The sequence below is a fragment of the Saccoglossus kowalevskii genome, chromosome 5, assembly GCF_978046115.1.
Source record: "Saccoglossus kowalevskii chromosome 5, keSacKowa6.1, whole genome shotgun sequence".
Lineage (NCBI taxonomy): Eukaryota > Metazoa > Hemichordata > Enteropneusta > Harrimaniidae > Saccoglossus > Saccoglossus kowalevskii.
Window position 1 is genome coordinate 25,831,214 of NC_140645.1, and position 24,387 is coordinate 25,855,600.

At 35.5% G+C, this 24,387-nt stretch overlaps 1 protein-coding gene across 1 annotated transcript in view; it reads right to left on the bottom strand.

Moving 5' to 3' along the window:
• LOC102806992 (protein turtle-like) overlaps positions 1–17,050 on the bottom strand; it is a 40,481-nt gene extending 23,431 nt beyond the window's left edge. Inside the window, exon 1 of the mRNA XM_085498835.1 lies at positions 16,929–17,050. Coding sequence (XP_085354961.1) covers positions 16,929–16,980 — 52 coding nt within the window. The 5' untranslated portion in view covers positions 16,981–17,050. The remainder of the gene's footprint in view (positions 1–16,928) is intronic.
• Between the last annotated feature and the right edge of the window lie 7,337 nt (positions 17,051–24,387).

Here is a 24,387-nt window from a genome sequence, read left to right on the forward strand (position 1 = left end):
CAGATATAAAGGTTATGCATATATTAATGAGGTTAGAAGCCCCCATCCCATGGTACCTAGTCACATTACTTCGCCATGTGCCATTTGAGTCAAAGAGTGTGTCTCAACATTAGAATGCACATACATAAGTTTAGTCAAATTGGACATTTTTCACACATTTAATATCTTCAAAATGTGACTTGTTACCATTTTCTGTTGTTTTGAGTGTACAAAGCCCTCTTGTAGAGATAAATTGTTGGCCCTCATCAACATATTACATTGTACACATTCATGATTTCTAGCTTTGAACCTCTCTCTATTTTGCCAGTTTGTGATCCTGCCGGGTTTAATGTTCTATTCATTGGTATATCTGATTGCCAGTGTCTGGATTGTTGACCTCTTCCTCCCCGAATTTATCATCAGAATTTGTAGATGCATTCATGTCAAACTCTGTTTCATCAGTAGCAAGTTTTCTGATTTTCTCTGATTCACCTTTTATGATTTATTATTCACTGGATTAATGTGAGTTTGCATGACCTTCATCAAACAGCTTTGATGAACTTTAAGATTCCACCATGATTATCAGGGCATTTGTTATAAACTTGACTAGTAGCTTCACGGTGAGTGGCTTTCACGGTAAGTGGGTTTCATATCTGGTGGGTTTCGAGGAGAGTAGGGCTTTGTCTCAGTAACTGGTTCTTTCATCCTTGTTAAGAATTAAAATGTTATTTTTCTTTAACAACTAGCGCTATTCTGGGAATACCATCCTTAGAAGCTATTAATTTGCCCTTATGATTTGTGCAGTTGCTCTGGCAGGAGTTTTAAAATAAGACCAATGCTCTGATAAGCCCCTAGTTTTAAAGACCAATAAACATTACCATTATAATCTTATTGGTGTTGCAAAGGATAGTTGAATATTGTATATTGAAATTAATAATTCCCATAACCGTTTTCAATATAGATAAATTGCAGTACGTAACAAACTGTATAACCCAGTCTCAACAATGAAATAAAGGAATGTATATATATATTTACATTATTACTAATGCATTGCAATGCAACTAATTCAAATTGAAAGAAATTGCAATATAAAATATTCCATCAGTAATACTTTTCAAAGGCATATTTCGCGGTCAGTGTTTTACATGTACGAAAATATTTGTTTATAATTTTATAAACTTGCTTAAGGCAATACCCACCCAATTAGATATAATGTGTACATTTTTTAATAAATAAGAATATACTAACAAAAATGAAATATTAATTATTTCATATTTTATTATATAACCTGCACAATAGTAATCAATATTTTTCCTTGCAAGAATGATGTGTAATGATGTATCCTGATAAAGTTCACAACTGGCGATTTAGCAATATTAGGGATTGTCAACTTCCTGTGAATTTGATTACCTAACGTTTTTAGGTTCATGTGCTGCAAGTTACAAGCACGAACCTAAGCGACTGTCCCCCAGCAAATAATTAAGCCAAGGCAGTTTTGATATCAAAATCGAGAAACTCTCTGTTTTTACACAATCTGGGAAGTTCGAATTACTAAATGAAGTACAGGACGACAAAGCTGAAATATCCAAGAACCAACACATACCAAAAATCTCAAAAGTTAATATTCGTGCTGTATTTTAAGTCTAATCGGACCAGAAATAAAAATTTGTTAGTACTCTAAATATCTGTTTACTAGTACCAATCTATTTACTTGTCAGTGTCTGACTGTTATATACAGCCCAGAACACGTCAGAATAGTAAAACTAGCAGCCTGTCGGCTGGAATAGCTCCGCTGTTATCATTACGAAATGAACAAATCTGAGAGAGGTCTACCTATATGCCTATGTAGTATATATAATATCAAAGCAATTAGACTTGCGGTTTTTACTTTTTACCAAAAATTACAAAAATATTCATGAAAATTAGAGAATTAAAGATATCATCACGAAATGAACAAATCTGAGAGAGGACCACATGTAGTACCTAGAAATGTAGTATGAAAGCAATTGGACCTGCGGTTTTTAACAAGAAGTCGAAAATAATACTTTTTACCAAAAATTTCAAAAATATTCATGAAAATTAGAGAATTAAAGATATCATCACGAAATGTATAAATCTGAGAGAGATCCACATGCAGTACCTATATATGTAATATCAAAGCAATCAGACTTACGATTTTTAACAAGAAGACGAAAATATCACTTTTTACCAAAAATGACAAAAATATTCATGAAAATAAGAGAATTAAAGATATCATCACGAAAAGAACAAATCTGAAAGAGGTCCACATGTAGTACCTAGATACGTAATATCAAAGTAATGGGACTTTTGGTTTTTAACAAGAAGTCAAAAATATCACTTTTTACCAAAAATGACAAAAATATTCATCAAAATTAGAGAATTAAAGATATCATCACAAAATGAACAAATCTGAGAGAGGTCTACCTAAGGTACCTACATATCAAGTACAAAGAATTCAGGCTAGCGGTTTTCAAGAAGTGGAAAATAGCATTTTTGACCAAAAATGACAAAACTATTCGCATAAATAAGACAATTGAACATATCCACACGAAATAAACAAATCTGAGAGAGAAGCACCCAAGGTACCTTCCTAGAAAGTTTCACAGCTATACAGTTTGTGGTTTTTAAAAAGAAGTCGAAAATGTAAAGTTGACGACGGCGACGGATATAGTATTTATTAGAGGCGCTCGGGGAACCAAAATTTGGAACGTGAATCACTCCGGCGACGAAAAATCAGTGATACCTGTAATAACCACAGTCTCTGTCCCAGTCCCAAATCCAATATTTAGCGTGAATGCCTTTCCAAGCGAAAAATTGTCGAGGTCAAAACATAAAAGAAAAAGGAAAAAGAAACGATTTTCGCCCAATGATCCATTTTTTGGGTGATATTGATTCGACCCAGTGATAAAAAACTTATTTATTAGTGGCACCCGGGAATCAAATTTTGGGACGTAACGAAGCTTAAATATCCAAGAATCAATACATACCAAAAATTATATCTCAAAAGTGAATATTCGTGGTGTATTTTAATTCTAACTGGACTGAAAGTGGAAATTTGTTAGTACTCATATTCAAACATATTTTAGTATAAGGTAGTAACCATCAGTATTACATTTCTCTGTTGTTGGGCGAGTCTGATTGCTAGTTTTCCTCTCTCTGAAATTTTTTTCTCTCTGAATTGTATCTCACTCCAGTGTTCTCCACAATCCAAAATAGCTGGTGGGTGGCCTAATTAGCATAATTTTGCATATTAATTTGCATATCTTTTACATGCAACATTCTAGCATTTATGTCATGAGCTACAATACACACTAAGTTATTTACTATTCTCTTTTTAATTTAATTGAAACATGTTACAATTTTTTGAAATACAAACATATTGGTCACTAACAATATTTACGAAATTCAAAAAGTTTGAAATCGGTGATTTATACGTTCGCAAATTATTCTGCGTTACAAAACATAATTGAGTTATAATGTACAAAATATACGAGGTGATTTGTCCCTGAAACCAAAACGAACAATTTGTTAAAACAAAACCCATAACATTTTTATTTGTGGCGTCAGTACTCAATCGTGCCGACGGACGGTAAGATGCATTTACGCATGTACAGTCACGATTAGCCCTGAGTACAGTCCTGTAGGTTGGCCTCCTTCCGTTGATCATTCGGCCCCCACAGTCCTGAGAAGTCGCATAGACCGGGGATTCGACACCCGCCTACAAATTTATGGCGGAGAACCGTTCTGCAGTTTTCATGATTGTAACCAGCTAAAACATCTATCGACTAATCTAGCGATTACAAATACCTTTTTTGTGGCCGAAAAATGAACCTACAGCACTGGAACGTTGGCGAAAGCAAGTTTTACGCAACGAAACAACGTTTTGTTTATGAATGCGTCAAGAACAAGATGGCGGCGTATATTTTCGGTTGACGTTGGAAAATGTCGATTCTATCGACCCTAGTGGGAAATCTTATGTAATTTCGCTTCCAGTTAAGGTATTTAGAATAGTTAGACGTATCGACCTGCTTATTTTTTAACTGCAAAGCTGAATGCCTCTTAAATCGCCCGATACACTCTTTCACAATAGTGTCGAATCCCCGGTCTATGCGACTTCTCAGGACTGTGAGGGCCGAATGATCAACGGAAGGAGGCCAACCTACAGGACTGTACTCAGGGCTAAGTCACGATATGTTGCGTTTTCACACGTTGTTTTGGGATTCAAGAAACAATGCTAGCAATCGGCAAAATAAAAGAATCTGCTACGTTCTCGAAAGATTAGACATAAAAAATGGATAAATTGAAAAAAGTACGTGGAAAAGATAACAAAAATATTATTCAATTACAAATACTCGCGGTAAACTAATGCGGCAGCCATGTTTGATGTTCCGAATTCAGTACACGAACACCCAGAATGCACTGTTCCCCTATGCAACATTGAACTTAGATACTAAATTGTTACAGCGCCAACAGTGGTGGGTGGCCGGCGGTCGTTGAATGGGCTAAGCTAAAAGGTCACCAGTTTGCCTTCTCCATGCTGTTTTCACCATGAAAATCGAGCGAACGTTGTAAATACAGCTAGAATTTTAATTTTTGTTTGAGTTTACATGCAATCTGCTAATATATTTGTTTATTTTCTGTGCATATACATTTCATTCGTATTTACTTCTTTCTTTCGTGATCGGAAGACGATTATTAAAATTGAAACCACTGTAGTTGCGTATTGTGAGCAATAAGTGGCAACAATGTCGGCCGACAATGAATTCAGGCGATTGACACATTGCCATGAATACACTTGATAACTGCTTGCAGACTTCCAGTGGTCATTGTTTATGTTTGGACTCTTGAAACAATAGCAAAATAAAGGGTTGGGCAACTACTCTTCTGTTTCAGCTGGACGTACGTTGGTGGGTGGGTGTTGAGAGTTACTAGGTGACCGTAAAACTTGATGGACGGGCCGGCCGCCTAACACTCCTTGTGGAGAACACTGCACTCATAATCCTTCTCTGCCTTCATTTTCTTCATGATATTGGTTAGAGTTTTGTTGTGTCTTTCTAAAAGACCCTTCAACCGAGGACAGTAAGCAGCTGTTGTTTTGTATTCAATATTGAATTTTTCACACATGTCACGAATCTCAGTATTATTGAACTCACTTGCATTATCGCAGTATAATGCCAATCCATTAGGTTTGTTGCTTGTAATTATTGCACCAGCACTAAAGCGTGTAAATTCATATGCATGTACCAGAGATTTTTCTTCCAATTCATGCAAGTCTATCGCAAAAGTCTCATTGAAGCTAGATGCCAAAGTAGTCCTACTGCTGGTTTTAGAACCAGTTTTCTGTACTTGAGGCAAACATCACAACTTGTTCAAAGATTCTTGAAAACTTGCACACTCCTTGTACTAGCATTCTCAAGCAAACTTCTTTAACGATTTGTAGAAACATGTTCGAATTGACAGTGAAGTAAAATGTACACAGTGCGAGTGGCATTGTTATGCTTTGTCAAGGATGTCAAGACATCCCATAATTATTGTCTGAAAATACTGTACATTAATACTTACGCAAAATTGTTTTATCATTTATTATTCATTGGAAATGTGCAACAGTGGGAAAATTGAGAGTGTACATAATTTTCATTGCTATTCACCTTGTCGTTTGTTGTAAAGGACTTTAGAAACACCAGGAAATTGCTGTTTTCAAAAAAATGATTAATCGAGAAAATTATTTAGCTTCATGGACAATGAAACTATAGATTGAATTATTCACCTTGGCATAACCGAACGTAAACAGTACTTACTACATGCCCTGTTTAGGTCAGTATAATTGAAAAGCATTCAAGTTTATGAATTGTTATATACCATCAAAAATTTTGCTAATTCATCATTGGGCCATTTCTCCAAATATTAATAGACTTATGCTCATGTATAAAAATATTACAATTCAGAACTTAATTGATACAAACTATACACATTGAAGTTGATTTTTATAATGACTCTAAAGATGTGCTGCTTTACTCCGACTATTTTATGTCTTAAATATTCTTATCAAGTTGATTTTGGTGCCCATTTTGTTTTGCTGAATGTTTTTTTGAACCCATTCATAAATTCCCCCTACACAAATTTTACTAAGTAATTATTTAGCATTATTGGCCACTGAAATTCTGACTGATAACGGCATAATGTATCTTTCAATATGGGACTGTGTTGTGGGAAATTAGTACTAGGGTTGTGTTGTATAGAAGAGAATAAAGACATGAGGTCAATTTCAGAGATCCATAATGTCCCAATTATTTCAGCACATTATCATCATCACATTATCAAATACTTCCAAAATGTGGTACCTTGGAGCATTTGCACAATATTCTTAGGACACAATACAGTGGAAAATTATATTATCATAACCACGAGTAATAGACTTAGTAACAAGGTCAAAGGTTATGAAAAAAGGCATCAATTAACTTCATTACACAACTGAACCACCTGTGGGGACAGTATGGTAATCAAAGAAAGCTTAGAAAGAACTCCCGTGTGCTGAGAGAATAAGGATCATGATGTAATATTCGTGAATATTTGAAAATGATAAACAAATTATGAATAATCTATTAAATAAGGAGCCACCAGTAGTCATCTACACACATAGACATCGTATACCTACAATAAGCCTACTTAAAAATATGCATAAAAAGTCTACACAAAATTGCAACATTAAAAAGAAAACTGAAATAATTCATAAAACATTGGGGAAAATGAAATGCAACGAAAATAGTAAACAAATAAATGCCCAAAATAAACTTATAGGGCATTTAAAAATATTTTAGAAATTTAGTTAACACGGAAAACGTGAAGTAGCAAGAACAACTATATAAATTTCTGACAAACAATCACAATCTAAATATCTAAAATTCAAACCACTATCTTAATATCAATATGTGTGTCAATAAATATTATATTTATTTATTTTCAGTTACGTATATTAATAAGGAAGGCATCACAATCTTTTAGATTGGTTTGTAATCCCGAAAATCAACATGGTAAAATTACAACCATCGTACAGCTCAGTACCATAACAAATATTAACAATTTACGGCAGACGTACTTCTCGGTACATAAAATTCAAAGTAATCCCCAACGCGTCTCATTTGTTACTGCGTATAAATTGACACTATCTGGGGCACGTGATGAGTACCAACTAAAAATACACACAGGACATTTAAAGTGGCTCGAAACAAACCTATTCGCTAATTTTCGTTTCGAAAACATCTACGATGGATTAAATACCGTCCCGCATGTTTTTTTTTTTACCAGGCAGGAGACGCCGGTCAGCGTGGCGTTGCCCCAGTGGTTTCCACTGTGCATCCAGTAGTTAATGCCGACGTCACGGTCTATACATTCCACATGAAGCATGGTATTCAGCTTAACCATATTTTCTTTTTTGCTCCATGGCTTAACTTAATAGGAACAGTAACTCGAGCAATAAATGTGCCTTCCGATTTGAGGGATATCGTGCGGTGTAATATTCAATGAAAAAATAGTGAAACACGAGGCTCACGCTGGGGGCCCACATAAGGTGTTGCAATAGTGTAAATATAACAAAGCCAAACACCAATTGTTTCCTTTGCTAGGTAAAATCAATGTACAGAATAATCGGATGAAACAACTAAAATAAACTAGGATATATTAGAGCTAATGAATTCATAATTTCCGACGAAAAGGGCCGGGAAAAAATACCGCTCATAACAAACCACCGTCATAACAAATCACCGTGTTGAGTGAACAAATGAGACACCGATTGTCAAATTGTTTTGGTAATCATCGCATGTCGATTCATGTCATTTGAACAGGGTACTTTGACACAAAAATAAGGTAAACCAGCTTACTTAGTGATAATGATTTTGTGATTTTCCACACGAAGAACGTTCTCAGAAATAATCCGACATGCTAATCAGCCCACCAACAATGGGCACCAAAATTGGTCACTCCTGTCACGGTAAATTCGGTATGTTTCACGAGCTTTTTTTTCTCCAAATCCCAACATATATTTACACATGTAGGCGAATTTTGTCAGCCCTGTGTAAATAGATATTTTTACTTGGAATGTGCCCCATTTTACGTACGAGAAGCCCTTACACAACGACGTAGTCATCAACACACAGACATCCTATACCTACTAATCGACATGATAGCTTCGTAATTTGGGAAAGGTGGGGGTGAAAGTGCACCATGCAAGTTTCCAAATGTGTAAAGGAAAATAAAGGAAAGAAGTACATGTACAATACAATGTTGGTAAGCGATACAAAGGAAATATCGGCAGAGCTCCAGAAGGAGTACCTACACTTTATGCAATTTTTTTTTAAATTATGCTAATTTATTCATGACGTAGCAGTTTCTGTGCTCATGAATATTCATTAATTTGTGGGTCAATACATTCTAAAAGGGGCGATATATTATTTTTGGGGGAAGAGTTAGAAAGGGGAATTAGCAATTCTTAGGGGGTCAATACAAAAGAAGGGACCCATTTGGAGAGCAGCCATGCTCCTCGTGTCTGTTGTTGCACGTGACCTACAGCTGTCAACTGTGTTCGTTCTTCGACGACTTCGACTGGCTTCCATGTGGGGTAGTATTCTTGTGTTCTGTTTTCCTGACTTGAGTTTTTGAATCCGCTGTTTATGTTTTTAACGTCTTTCATGTCTTTTGTAGGAGTGTCCAATCCGTGATTTGAACTTGCGATCTTTGAGTTCCCAGCGCACTGTCTTGTCCACTGTACCACGAGTGTCTTCACACAGAAGTTAGGATTTAAGTCCTATTCATAGGAGCACTGTCTTCACTAGCATTCAAAAATCTAACTAAACATACTGGATTCGAACCAGCGATCGCTCACATTGCTGACATAGTACAAATCAACTGAGCTATGTGGATAGTCATGCAAATTAAATATTTTGTTGTCATATTTAGCTTTATTGCCAAATGGTGTTTGCGAGAAAAAGATGGGCAGGCAAGGGAATTGAACTCAGGTCCTCCTGATCACTATGTAGAGAACTGACCCACAAGACCACAATGGATTGACTGGATGTGTTTGCATTTGTTAAGACTATATAGTGTGTATATATAGAAATACAACATATTTCTATTATTGAGTTACAATTGTCCAAAAAATTGCCAATTTTGTGTTTTTACTTGTGTAAACTATATGCATGCCATAACCCGTTAGTGTACATTTTGCCAATTGGGTGTTTGCCATTTGCGTTGCCCATACCTGACCCGACCCTAACCCTAATGTCAAGACACGTTCCTGTTAATAATTCCGTTGCCCATACCTGACCCGACCCTAACCCTAATGCCAAGACACGTTCCTGTTTATAATTGCTCAATATTGATACTCTGTTGTGCACTGTCTGCGGGTAAGTTGCATTGATGTCAACTGATTAAACAAGTCGCATTTAAGTAATTTCCACTATTAACAAGTGGTTAAATTGTGACAATAAATGTGTGGACAAATATTTGAGATTAATTTTGGTGTAGACAACTCTCGTTTAATTATTTTACACCATTACAACTTGTTAAATTGAGAGAATAAATGTCTCAACAAATATTAAATACTTAGTTTGATGTAAACAACTCACGTTTGATTAATTACCACAATTACATGTTGTTAAATTGAAAGAATAAATGTGCGGACAAATATTTTAGACTTATTTTTGTGTAGACATCTCTCGTTTGATTAATTCCCACAATTACATGTTGTTAAATTGAGAGAATAAATGTGCGGACAAATATTTTAGACTTATTTTGGTGTAGACAGCTCTGGTTTAATTATTTTACACCATTCCAAGTTGTTAAATTGAGAGAATAAATGTATGGACAAATATTTTAGACTTATTTTGGTGTAGACAGCTCTCGTTTAATTATTTTACACCATTCCAAGTTGTTAAATTGAGAGAATAAATGTATGGACAAATATTTTAGACTTATTTTGGTGTAGACAGCTCTCGTTTAATTATTTTACACCATTACAAGTTGTTAAATTGAGAGAATAAGTGTGCGGACAAATATTTTAGACTTATTTTGGTGTAGACAGCTCTCGTTTGATTAATTCCCACAATTACAAGTTGTTAAATTGAGAGAATAAATGTGCAGACAAATATTTTAGACTTATTTTGGTTGTAGACAGCTCTCGTTTAATTATTTTACACCATTACAAGTTGTTAAATTGAGAGAATAAATGTGCGGACAAATATTTTAGACTTATTTTGGTGTAGACAGCTCTCGTTTAATTATTTTACACCATTACAAGTTGTTAAATTGAGAGAATAAATGTGCGGACAAATATTTTAGACTTATTTTGGTGTAGACAGCTCTCGTTTAATTATTTTACACCATTACGAGTTGTTAAATTGAGAGAATAAATGTGCGGACAAATATTTTAGACTTATTTTGGTGTAGACAGCTCTCGTTTAATTATTTTACACCATTACAAGTTGTTAAATTGAGAGAATAAATGTGCGGACAAATATTTTAGACTTATTTTGGTGTAGACAACTCTCATTTAATTATTTTACACCATTACAAGTTGTTAAATTGAGAGAATAAATGTATGGACAAGTATTTGAAACTTATTTTGGTGTAGACAACTCTCATTTGATTAATTCCAACAATTACAAGTTCTTAAATTGACAGAATGAATGTATGGACAAATATTGACCATTATATTTGTGAGTAAATACCTGTTGTTTAATTAATTTCCACCTCTACAAGGTTGAGAGAATAAATGTGTCGACAAATATTTGATACTTATTTAGGTGTAAGAACTCGTGTTTGACCAACTTCCACCATTGCAAGTTGTTAAAATAATGAAATAAATATACTGGTATCATTGGATATTTGATTTAATTGTGAAACTTTCTAACAAAATGTTAACTGCTGGCTTCGAACCCTCAATCAACAATTCCGCAGACACGGTATAAATTCAACAACACCACAGAAGATATTCGTCTGTTGCCTGAATTGTTTTCGTAATATAGGGAACGCCATCGACACTTTAACAAAACTTACCTTGACTTGGCTCTTGTTTATCTCTTGTCACAATCTGGAAACTATTGAACAAATTGCGCGTCGTCCAGTTTAAGACGTTAGTTATTTTATTATTTGTTCATTCAGTTTTGTATGGTGGAGTTTTGTGAGGTTTATTATTTTTTTGCGACGTTCTTTGTTTACTTGTTTACGGTTTGAGAGATTTCAGTTTATTTGATTTACGTTTTTACGGTAGCTCTGAGCGGGACTCGAACCCACTGTCTTTTCAAGCTAATTTTGTTTTATTTTGATGGCACGCTTGTGTACCACGCCACGACGTTGGTCGTTAAGTGGTGTTCATTTTTCTAACTACTCCAGTGTTCCGATGAGTTGAACGGAAAAGCCAAAACGATTGCTGGTTTCTGATTGCTTCGGTTCTGGTGAGTGTGTATCTAGTGTGATTCAAACCCATGTCGTTTGTATTGGGCGTTTTTTTATTTCCCATGTTAGCTACGTCGTAATATGCAACCACTTCCCCGTTTTATTGTGATTTTGAGTGTTTAATGATGTCTTCCTCACCCGTCACGCCATGACCCAGTTTCAACCACACGACCATTTTGCAACACAGTTCGTGACCCTCGGCGTCACCCGACTGACTATATGAGCGTTCTGTTCAACTGTTAAGCTAGGATTTATTACCGTTATTATCATTATATTGTCACGTGATTTGTTTTACCTTATGTGTAATGTCTTACAAAAATGTAAGTATCTTTATTGTAATTTGTATATACCAATTTGTATATACCGAGGAAACGACCCCGATTGAAGGTCATGTATTTTATGACGTCACCAATTCGTGTGTAGGTACTGCTTCTAGATCTGTGCCGAAATATCTCCTTACGGCAGCGACTTGATACAACTACATTGATGCTGGAGGGTACCATATTTGTTCTCGCGTTCAATAATACGGTGATAAATCAGGATTCACAAGTACAACGAATTTACACAACATTTTACCATGAAATCGAACCTACCAACCATTTTCATATCTTCAACACTGCCATGGTTTTGGCGATGATGAATCTCACATTCATCATTTTCTTGACTGGGCTCACACAGGGTTCAATGTTCCGTGGCTTGAATGTAATTGTACACCACACGTGAATGTAAACTAGCTTGCACAGTAATTCGTTTCACAGTCATTGAGGTTATACATTTGTTCAATTACTTATTTATTTACTTATACGATAATAAAAAATCATACATGTAATTTCTTAGACCTTTTCATAATGTAAACTGATACATTTCATCTCCCGAGCGCTTGCTTTGTTTTTGTACAACACACTGGAAATAACAAAATGGCCGACACCATCATAAATTGCTGGTCATAAAAAATAGAATACTCATGCGCATCATTATGCAAATTAGTCCACTCACCGATTCCTATTAGTAGTATTCATGCAATTGGGCATAAAAAACTTAAAAAAATAATAATAAAAAAATACATAAAAAATGCTAAATTTTAATTAAAATGTAAAATACAACAATGAATTGCAGCAGCCAATCATTAGTAACATTCTTACCAAGTTACATAAAAATCGTTTTAATGCTTTTTGAGATATAACTGAACTAGCTTAAAAATCACACATTATTATGCAGATGAGCTCATTAATATGCATGGATGTCAACCAAAAACTAATCAAATCTGCGCATTGCCCCAGACAAGCTATATACCAAGTTTCATTGAAATCCGAACATTGGTTCTTGAGATATCGATGGAACAGACACACAGACACACAGACAGACACACTAACTGCAAAGACTCCCTTTTTTTGCTTCGCACACGGGAGTCAAAAACAACAATAAACTGTCAAAACATGTACACAAAATCTCAACAAATCCAGTAATCTAAAGTTTGCCGAGTAACAACCAACCTCATTCAACCTCATTTACTAGGTAAGCAAATTGTCTCCTTAATATATTTTAATAGAGAAATATTGTAGTATATTTCATAATTTCAATGAATATTAATTTTTCATTTATTTTATTTATAGTTGATCCATACTTCCTAAATAACATTTGTCTTTCATTTTCAAAGTAACTAAGATTTAGACTAAGTGTATTTGTTCATCAGTTTTGTTGTTTTACATCTTTTACATCTACATCTTCTAGCATTTTTTGGGTCTCATTCTTCATCCTAGTTCAACTTCTAAACTAAGGTCACTCAAACAAAATTATTGTACATATAGATTTTTCTAATTTGAATTCTTTCTTGAAGATACATGTATGAGTTTATTACTTCCCCTTCCTAGTCCCTTCCATAAAGGTTATTTTTTTTTTCAAGGTTGTCTTAAATTCCTAATTATCATGTGTAATTTTCTAGTTAATTTTTAGAATATGTTAAGTATTATTTATAATATTTTCCTTCAATGCACAGTAAAGAATGTGATTATTTAATAAATGGTATACCAAAATTTAACCATGGCAATATCTGCTTTTATCCTAATGGGAATACACCTCTAAAACCAATCATCTTGCTTACACCAAAAATTAAACACTAATTGCTAACTCTCTAACGTATTTGTGGCATTAGAAAATTCACATCACCAAACTTTAGACCCATATGTAAGTATAGGGGAAATTTATTAATCAAACATTTTTAAACACAATGTTGGTGTGTATGTTTGTGCATGTGTGTAGGCTTAGTTATTATCGCCCACCAAATTTGCTTATGTCCTGCCAAATATGCTAATTTCCCCCAGAGAGGTATCTGATATTTGTTACTAAATAGTCTTTCTTGCCTTTTATATGGTCAAAAAATCATACTGTGAGTGATGTACATCAATCTCAAGTTTTAACCAAATTTTCACAGTATGCGCAAGATATAATTGATGACATATTGTTAAAATGTTGATTTTCGGGATTGTAATGGCCGTAACTTTGTCAAAGCGAAATAAACGAAAAACAAACACCAACAAAGTTTTAAAAAAAACTAATTTTAGAATATGAATCAAGTGAATAAATATACCCCTCAAACAAATCTTCAAAATCTAATAAACACCCCTCCCCCTGTACTTTTTTTGCCTTTCAAAAAGAAGCCCTAGAAGTAGAATTTGTTTAAATCGGCCCGATTTAGCAAAATATATAAACATACCGTCCCAAATAAGAATGTACCAGGTGGAATTGTTCTGGGAAAAAAATATATGTACTGGCATCTTTGGGACACGAGAGTAGTAAATGCTATGGAAATCACAGCTCATTATTTCAATTGAATCTAGTTTGGAAGCCGTACTTTTTAATTGTTTTGTTATTTACATGATGCTACCTACAAGGACAAGAGTTCCTTAGAATCCTCTGACCTATAATTCTAACCCTTCCCCTCCCCATTTCATAATATATATACCACTCTTCAGGTCACATATAATTATTTGGAGCAGCATGATGGATTGCATTGTGCATGGGGGGGGGGGTAGTAGATAAACACTGTCTCAGAAAGAAAATTGTCATAAAATCTAAGAAGAAAGAAAAACCTTGGCTAACCAGTAGCCTAAAAAATGCATGCATTAAAAAGGACCATTTATATAAGACTTTTTTAAAACATCAGACCTCTGCTGCTGAGACTAAATATAAAAATTATAAAAATAAACTTACTTCTATTTTGAGAAATGCAGAAAAAGAATATTAAAGAAAACAATTATGTGAATATGCCAATAAAATAAAAGGGTCTTGGAACGTCATTAATAATATTATAAAAAAAAAATGCATTGTCCAAGTGTGGGTATAATCTTCCACGGGATAAATACAGTATTACTAATGGTTGTAACAAATTCTTTGTAAATGTAGGCTCTGGTTTAGCTAAAAAAATTCCAAATAGTGGAATTGATCTCAATTCTTACACGACTAGTAGTGTTTGTGATTCAATATACCTGAGTGAAATGACTTCATCAGAAATTGACGGTAAAACTGCTAAGTTTAAAAGTAAACATTCTGTTGGATGTGATGATATAGATATGTATACTGTTAAAAATATTATGCCTGCTATTTTACAACCATTTAAACATAATTGTAATTGTTCATTTAGTTCTGGAGTATTTCCTGATTTACTGAAAATAGCTAAGGTTACTCTAATTTTTAAGTCTTGTGACAAAAAGGTATTTTCCAACTACAGACCAATATCATTGCTACCTCAGTTTTCTAAGATAATTGAAAAATTGTTTAATAATGGGTTTTATTAACAAACATAATGTACTATATAAGGGCCAATATGGTTTTAGAAACAATATAGAAACTGCTTTGGCTTTATTAAATTTAACTGAAGAAATCACGTCCTCTATGGACTCTAATATGTATACAGTTGATGTTTTCATTGACCTAAAAAAGGTGTTTGACACTATAGATCACAAAATCCTAGTCTAAAAATTAAGTTATTATGGCATTCAAGGTGTTGCCTCTTCTTGGATAAGTAGCTATCTTAGTAACAGGTTACAGCAGGTCTGTATTGATGGTATTAACTCAGATCAAATGAGTAAAATTCATGGCGTTCCGCAAGGTTCAATTCTTGGAACAACATTATTTATACTATATGTAAAAGATATCTGTAATGTATCAAAATTGTTAAAGGTTATTCTATATGCAGATAATACTAACATATTTTTATCTGGCAAAGATCTGAAAAAAGTTTGCGAATCGGTATCTAGAGATTATGAAGAAGTTACACTTATGGTTTATGGCTAACAAATTATCTTTAAATATTTCTAAAACTAACTACATGATTTTCTATTGTAAAAATGTAAACAGTGTCCATCCAATCAAAATCAATGATGTTTATATTGAAAGAGTGTATCATACTAAATTCTTGTGTGTAGACTGTAAATTCCAGTGGAAAGAACATGTGAAAAATATTCAGATTAAAGTTGCTAAAAACTTAGGTATTCTTCACAAATTAAAAATACCTGTTAGACTCATCTGTACTTAAAAATCTGTATTTAACCCTTATATTGCCATATCTTGTGTATTGTTGTGAAATCTGAGGAAATACATATAAAACTACTCTAAATTCTTTATTTTTACTCCCAAAAAAAAGCTATAAGAATTGTTAGGGAGAAACAAGAGGGATACTTTAGCCATACAAAACTATTATTCTATAAACTAAATGTATTAAATGTATATGATCTAATTGAATTAAGAACCATGCTATTAATGTATAATGTTTATCATAAAAAAGACCCCGAAAACATCTTGAAGTACTTTAGAAATACCCATAAAGTACACAGACATAGTACAAGACAACATTTAGATTTCTGTATAAAATAAAGAACTACTCCCAAGTCAATGTGTATGTCATGTTGTGGAGTCAAACTTTGGAATAATATCTAAAATGATATTAAATATTGCAATAGTCAAAAAAAATTTAAACACTTCTATGTAAAGAGTCTGTTAGATAAATACAATATCCAATAATTGCAGTAACTTAGTATCTATTTAATGTTTAATTTATTTTGTCAATTATTTCACTTTTATTTCTCTGTATATTATTTGCCAGGACCTTGCCATGCTAAAATCATCACATCACCTATCTTGTCGTTTAGTTAAAAAAATATATATATTCACAATGTATACAGGCGGCAACACTTGAAAGCAATGCTTCTTGTTGCCCCCTTTTCTATAGCTGTTATATCTTTCTGCTTGTAATTTTAATTCGTTTTGTATGTCACATTTAGCGCTATAGAAATAAAAGGCTTTGTTATTTTTTATTGTTTTTAGAAAACAGAACAATAACAAACGGGTTTCAAGACGCATATCTTGAAACCTAATTATCTGGCAATATCCTGTTCCACAGAAAACAACATTGATCGACACCAGCTCTGTCTTTGCAGCGTACATTCCCAGAAAGTGAACATATATAATAAAAAGAATCTTACTTTGAACTATGTACAGAATCAAATTAACAAGGCACAGGATAGTCCCAACCATAGCTTAACTATCTTCTAGCTCCAACTCGGAATTGGTACTCGCAGCGCAACACAGCACAACACAGGGTCACAGACGGCGCAATTGACGCATGCGCTTTCGCGTGTCTCACTGATTTGCTGGGAGAATTTTTAGGAACTGATCAGTTCTTACGACTGGAAGGGCGAATTGGCACAATCGGTGGGGGGGGGGGGGGTGCTGTTAAAAATCAATAGGGGCATCTATTTTTTAAAAATACTTAAAACAAAATAAGGTTTTTAAAAAGTACAATTTATCAACTTACGACCAGTTCAATACACCAGTTTATATAGGTGGAAGGCCAATTGTGTCACGTGATCTGTTATCTTCACCGGAAACATGTGATCAGCTTCAAAATGGCCTTCCTGGGTGCCGTGAACTCGACACAGTTCATCGTTGTGATTTCTTGATCAGTACAGTATGGTTTATTGAAACACTTAAAATTCCTCAGAAGGAATTGAAATGGTTACACTAACTGCTAAAACACATACAAATTTTACAAGAATTACTATCTAAAGCACGCCAATGGTTTAAAAAAAAAACAAAAAAAAAACAAAACAACAAACTACAGTTACAAAAAAACTATTGATATATGTAGGTAATAATATTAAAAAAAAAAATAGATGAAATAATAATAAAAAAAAAGCAATAAACAGTAAATCAAAGAAAGATGAAAATGAGAAAAAAAAAACTGTATTAAAGGAGAAAAGTATTTATGCTAATTTGCCAGAAGATGTCGCTGTCTAAGGTTCGTGTTATTTTTGATAAATTGGGCAACTGGTATTTGTACATTCAAGTTTGTATCACCCATTAATTTAAAAAAAATGTTTATAATGTGCTTAGTAGTCTCTTCAAATAGTGCTTTCCGCGATTTTTCGTAAAAAGGGCATTCAATCATGAAATGGTACTCATCTTCTACTTTGTTATTTGAACACAGTTAGCAGATTCTTTTTCCTATTTCGGTTTTTGGTTTGGTGTACCACCCTGTTTCAATTTTTAGTTTATGACTGCCCAGACGAAACCTACTTTGACATTCACGTAGTTCGGCATTCTTTATTTTGATCACATAATTTTCTAAAGTGAATTCATTTTTGAAATTTTTGTACGTTCTGATTTTATTCTTTCTGTTATTGTTATTTTGGTTATCATCGGTCCCTATGTAATTTCTCTTTTCTAGTATAATTTATATATTTTTTCAACTTTCAAACCTAATTTCTTGGTTTCTCTGTCATTCAGTATAGTTGTTGTTTTGATAATTTGTGGTTGGTTTATTTCAGTTAACAGTGTAGTTATGGCACTGTACCATTTGCTGTTTAATTGTTTGTTCATTATGCTGCCTCTCTTACCAATTCATTTGATGTATTCATTACTCTGTTGAAGTATTTAATTAATTGTTTTTTGATGAATACATCAAGAGGTATTTTCCCAGTTCCCCATAAATACCTAAGATTGATGTGTTTTTCCTGACCCCTAAAACAAGACAACAATAGTTTAGGTGAATTTCTTCCACACTTGATTTGTATATGCTTTCGTGACCCCAGATGTCACTTCCGTAAACTAGTATGGGCCTAATTAGTTTATCGAAAAGGTGCTATTAAAATGACTTTGATTTTTCAACACACTGTCAACACAGACGTAAATTCACTAGTTCAATTACCCACCATAGACACTGGTCAGTCAAAATGACTATTTTGAACTGTAGGCATTAATAAGCGATTCAGCCAATGACGGAGAGAGAAATCTAGGTCAGATGAAGTTTTCTGAGGTACTCCTTCTGTGAACTATAAGTCTGATAGGATAACATTTTTCTCATGTTCGTTTTGTACCGCACAAAAAAACAACAACTTGGATGATGCATTTTACCTCATTTGTAGGGTTTCCTAGTGTCAGTTTCTACTGTAATTGCGTTCCTCTCATGCGTGCCATGTTCATTTCTTAAGTGTAGTTAAAATGGACTAGCAGGAAGGAAAGCACTCCAAGAAGAATTCCTCACCTCTTGCGGAAATTGCCACATAACAAATGTTTCCATTCTTTTGGGGTTCAGGGTTTTTTGCCACGAGTGAGTGTGCTTTAATTGGGACCTGGGATAGTTTCAGAGCTGTGTTCAAGTTGCTGAGACTGATCGCATTGCCTAAGCTTGGGCTAGTCGCGCTGGCAGTTAGGGCAGCTCTACAGGCATGAATGAGAGGAGTGTATTAGTTTGAGCCGGATGTCCTCCCATTTGACTTTGGGTACCTCAAGTGCTGCAGCGTCGAGTGGTGGAATCAAGGTTTTCCGGTCTCTCCCTGCTGACTGGAGAGCGTCCTTGCAGCCTGTTATTGCAGGCAATGGTCTGCTCTATTGTGCCGGCAATGCAAAGCCGTGCCCCTGGAGCCAAGTGCTTCTATGGGCCTGTCGTGGATCCCTTTGTGGGTCCATCCTCGTCGGGTACTGGGCTTGCCTCCGAGATTCGGACGATGTTCAATGGCCTGTCAGGTCAAATTTTGTTCCTTTCAGTTCAGGTGGAAAAAAAGCTGTAGCAGGAGCGTGTTGTCTTTACTGCAGACACCTCTCGGTCAGCAAGCAGGAGAAAGCACCCTGGGAAGCGATGTTCAAGTTCTAAAGGTGCTTCCTCCCATGATTCCCCTGATTCCAGCTTCGACCTTCCCATTTATCGGGAAGCAGGTGGGGCACAGGTTGGTGGTACTGGGTCTCTGCCGAGACTGGTGGCTGGTGGTCAGACCTCCAGTATGAAAGGGGACCAAGCAGGGTGTTGTTTTTGTCCCCCCACTTCCCACCAGCCAGGGATTGTCAGCAGAACCAGTACTGGGGATCTTTCTTTTTTTCCCAGAAGACTCAACTACCAGGCGCTTGATCGGACACACCTTTGCTTTCTTTATACATGAAAAGAGGGGGTTCGGCGATGTCAGACAACCTCAGACAATTTTTTCACCCTCATAGTCATATACTTTAAATTTTATTCCATTATGGCAAATAACTCTGACCAAATAATCCCAAAACTAAGTCCAGGCAGTAAGCCCAGGCTTCTACTCTCACATGTTTGTAGTTCCAAAGCTACAGGTGACTGACGTCCAGTTCTGGATCTAAGCAAGCTAAATCAGTATGTACTTCTCGATTGGTTGATGCCAAGCACTGTTTTACTCTGTGCACTGTCCAATTGGTTAGCCATGTTAAGTTTTAAGCGATGCTCACTGGCACATAATGATGCACCTAGCGAGTCATTGACTCCTTCGACTCACCCATTTGGGCAAAGTATTAAAAATTGGGATGCTCCCCTTCTGGTTATGCATGGCTCCATACAAAGTTAACACATGATTTACTACACCAATTAGGCTTTCTAGTAAATCTGAAAGTTCCATCCACACCCGACACACCAGTTGGTGTTTTTGGGTATGGAGTTCGACACAGAGGTATGTTTTGTGCATCAGCTCTGGATGAGCAAAATTCTCTATTGGTGCCTGGAAAGCAATGTGGAGCTAACTGCATACCATCTTCCAGGGGTGCGGAACAGTCAGACGGACGCCCTCTTGTGGCGACTCCATTCCAGAACATGGAGTGTCAGGTACCCCTATGGGTAGGCTCCAGACTGTTAGATCTATTAGGCACACTCCGGAATGCCAAGCTGCCAGTGTACATGCCACTCCGGCCAACTCCAGGAGCATGGGCCATGGGCGCATTATTGAACCTGTGCGCCCACATGGATGCGTATGCCTTTCCTCCCTTCCCACTGATTTCCCGGATACTGGAGAAACCTCATCAGGAGCTCACGTGCATCTTGACGCTGGTGGCGCCCAATGGGCCAACCACTACTGTTGGAAATGTAAGTTGAGACATAGGTAGTGCTTCCGAACATCCTGGATCTGCTGCCCCAGCAGAATGGCACACTACCAATGAGCCCAGCAGTGTACGACTATTATGCAGGGAGGCTCTCAGTAGACCCACACAGACGGATGGTTTATCTGAGCGGGTCCCTTGCCAACGTTCTGGTCGGGAGTATAGGTGTTTCACCAGTGCAGTCTATGACTCCAAGTGGCAGGCACGCATTGATTAGTGTAGTGGAAGGGACATTGATCTATGCCATCCCACTGGCCAGCTAGCCACTTCTGCTTCCACCGGTTTGACAAGTCAGGTCTATCCTACGCAGCAATCGTTGGTTATAGGTCAGCCTTGTCGTCCGCCATTGAGAACACTTTGGGGACAAGACTAGCCGATTGTACTATTAATAGGAGACCTGCTTTTCATAATTGAAGGCCTAGATGCTAATCTAGGGAACCTCACATTTGAGACTTGTCGGTTGTGTTGTCAGCTCTAAGCAGACCACCCTTTGAACCACTAGAATCAGCACTACTGAAATATTTGACATGGGAAAACAGTCTTCCTAATAGCTCGCGCCTCTGGTAGGCGTAATTCTGAGTTAGGGGCCCTATCCCTTTCAAATGGTTGTGCCACCTTTATGAACAATCAAGCTGTGCCAAAGACACGGATTGGGCTTCTCACCAGTAACCACATCCCAGGGCACGGTCCACACCCAATTGTCATCCCCGTCTGGCCAATATGGTTGTGCGACGAAGTTTCTCCCGTCAGCGCTCCTTGGACATTCCAAGTCTCGCTTTCGACCTATGCCCTAATGTATAACTGTTTCTGCCTCTTTTTGAATGCCAGTTAACCACAGAAATTAAGTTTGGGTCTAGTGTCCTCGACAATGCCGACTCTGTCACCTGATCAGCAGTACGCTATTACTATGGGGCAACACTGCTAAGGTAAGACACCGTTTTCACTGGTCATATGTAGGTGGTAATCATAAGTAATTTTATCCTTCAAGTACTCTTCTGTTTCTGTTTTGCTCGGAGACCCGCCACATCACAGTGTCTGATGCTGCCTACAATTCAAAATAGTCATTTTGACTGACTGGATCTATGGTGGGTATGAACTATGTGAATTGGCAGTTTGAAAACCCTCTGTCTAAATTAATCTAATTAACAAATTCAAAGAGTGAAATAGAACTGAACATGGTTTGAAAGATGATTTTTAATTTAACAGAATCTCCAGTTATTTGAGGTACAGTACATACAATTTGAAGGAACAATAAGAATATGGATTTGTTACATTTGTAAAGGCAGCAGTACATTCAAAAGTGTTTTTATACTGTGGTAGCTAAGAGCTTATTCAGGGTCATTTGCGAAGGCGTTATAGCAGCTGTCCCAAAGCAGTGTAACTCAGTTTGTGTAGTGATTATAAATAACTGTAAATATAGAATACTAAATATTTGAAAATTGAATTGAATTTATATCTATCAGCCTATCCAAAAGAAACTTAGACATTTCATTATTTGTCCTTTAAGCGAGAAGATAAAATTCCAAACATGAGTATCAACATATTGTCTATAAAAGTCCAGATATTAAGATTGCTACTATCTAGTTGATTCATCTTATCCATCTGTAAAATCTTCTGACTCGTATCAATGATTTTGTATCTTAGTTGTGGCATATGACAGTAGAACTCAAGTTTTTGACCAAATCATCCTTGGATGTGGTTAAACTGATTTCAATGTTTTTTCAGTATAACAAATACCTTTTCCCTAACAGCAAAGTTATTGATACCTGTTTAGCATTTTGGGCATGTTTTACTAATTTCTGCGAAAAAATAGTATCTGTAGTTTGTCGGATGTTTTTCAATGTATGTATGTACAAACACTGTTACACAAACTGGACATTCCATGAAATAAACAAAATTATATGCCATAATGTTGATGACAAGGTGACAAATCATCATTGTGTTGAAATTCTGCCGAAAACATTTAACAATCTCAGACCATATGCGAAAAGACAACTGTGTTCAGCATTGCTATCACACGTCAGTATGCATTTAGTATGCTTTGGTATACCGAATCCACTGTCTGTGGTTCTTAGATTTCATTTCAGCCTTAATTCATAAGTTCTACAATTGCATGATGTGGGCAAAATGTTTGAATAACGATTATTAGCAAAAATATTTATTTAACCTTCAATTGCTAAATATAGATTTGTTACATTTACAAAATTGTCTGTTTTCTCATTATGAGGATAAATAAAAAGAATAAAGTAGCGCAAAACCTACTTCAAATTGGACACATCAACGCACAAGGACTACGATATAACTACATACCAGAACCACCAAACAGAGATGTGAAAACAAAAGAACTCATTGACATAGAAGACCAAATACACAATTACCATATATACTGTTTCACTGAGACATGGTTAGATAGCACTACAACAGACCTTTTACCTACACCAAAAGAATACTTTATCCATCATAAACTGAGAAAAAAACACAAGAAAGCATGGAAAAGTTCAAGTGGGATAAGTGTTTATATAAAGAATACAATTAAAGAAGGTGTATCAATACTACCATCAACAAATGAATATACAGTGTGGTGCACACTGAACAAGGATTTCTTCAATCAACAAAATGACATATACCTATGCAATGTCTACATACCCCCATCAGGTTCTTCATATTATGACACACAAGAGACAGACCCTTACCAGATTCTAGATCAAGAGATAAACCAATATAAACAAAAAGGATCCATATTACTCCAAGGTGACTTCAATGCCAGAACAGCCAATCTAACAGACTACATTGAAGATGATGACAAAGACAACAATCTGCTACCAATACCAAACTACTATGTTTCTGACATACACGCCAAACAAAGAAATAATATGGATAAAAGGAAAACAATTTTGGAGAGGAACTTATAAATATCTGCAAAACACAACAGCTGCTCATCCTAAATGGCCGAACAATTGGAGATAGTTCAGGCCAGTTAACTTGCTATGAATGGAATGGAGCTAGCACTGTGGATTATACTATAATCGACCAAACATTAATACAAAATGTGTTATGAACTTTAAAGTAAATCTACTTTTACCAGGTCTTGATCACTGCCAAATATCAACCACCATAAAACTACATATATCAAGAAACGCACAAAAATATAAACAACACCTTACCTTTAATGCCTGGACATTACAAGTGGTCAACAGAAAATAAAGAAATATATAAAATATACCTACAAACAGGAGAAGGACAACATATAATCAACAACTTCATAAAGAAAGACTACTCCAATCACTCATCTCAAGACATCGCCACCGATTTTCAGGAAATGATAGACAAGATAGCAAAGAATTGCCTCATTACAAATTCAAAACCAAGAAAAATTAAGAAAACACACGCCAGTAAAAAGAAAAACAATGACAGGCAATGCAATATAATGAAGAAAAACTCATCAATATATCAAAACAAATGAGAAAAGATCCATATAATACTGGAATCAGGACCCAATACCACATGAAAAAGAAAATCTTCAAAAAATATGTGAAGCAACTTAAGCAACAGAAATGG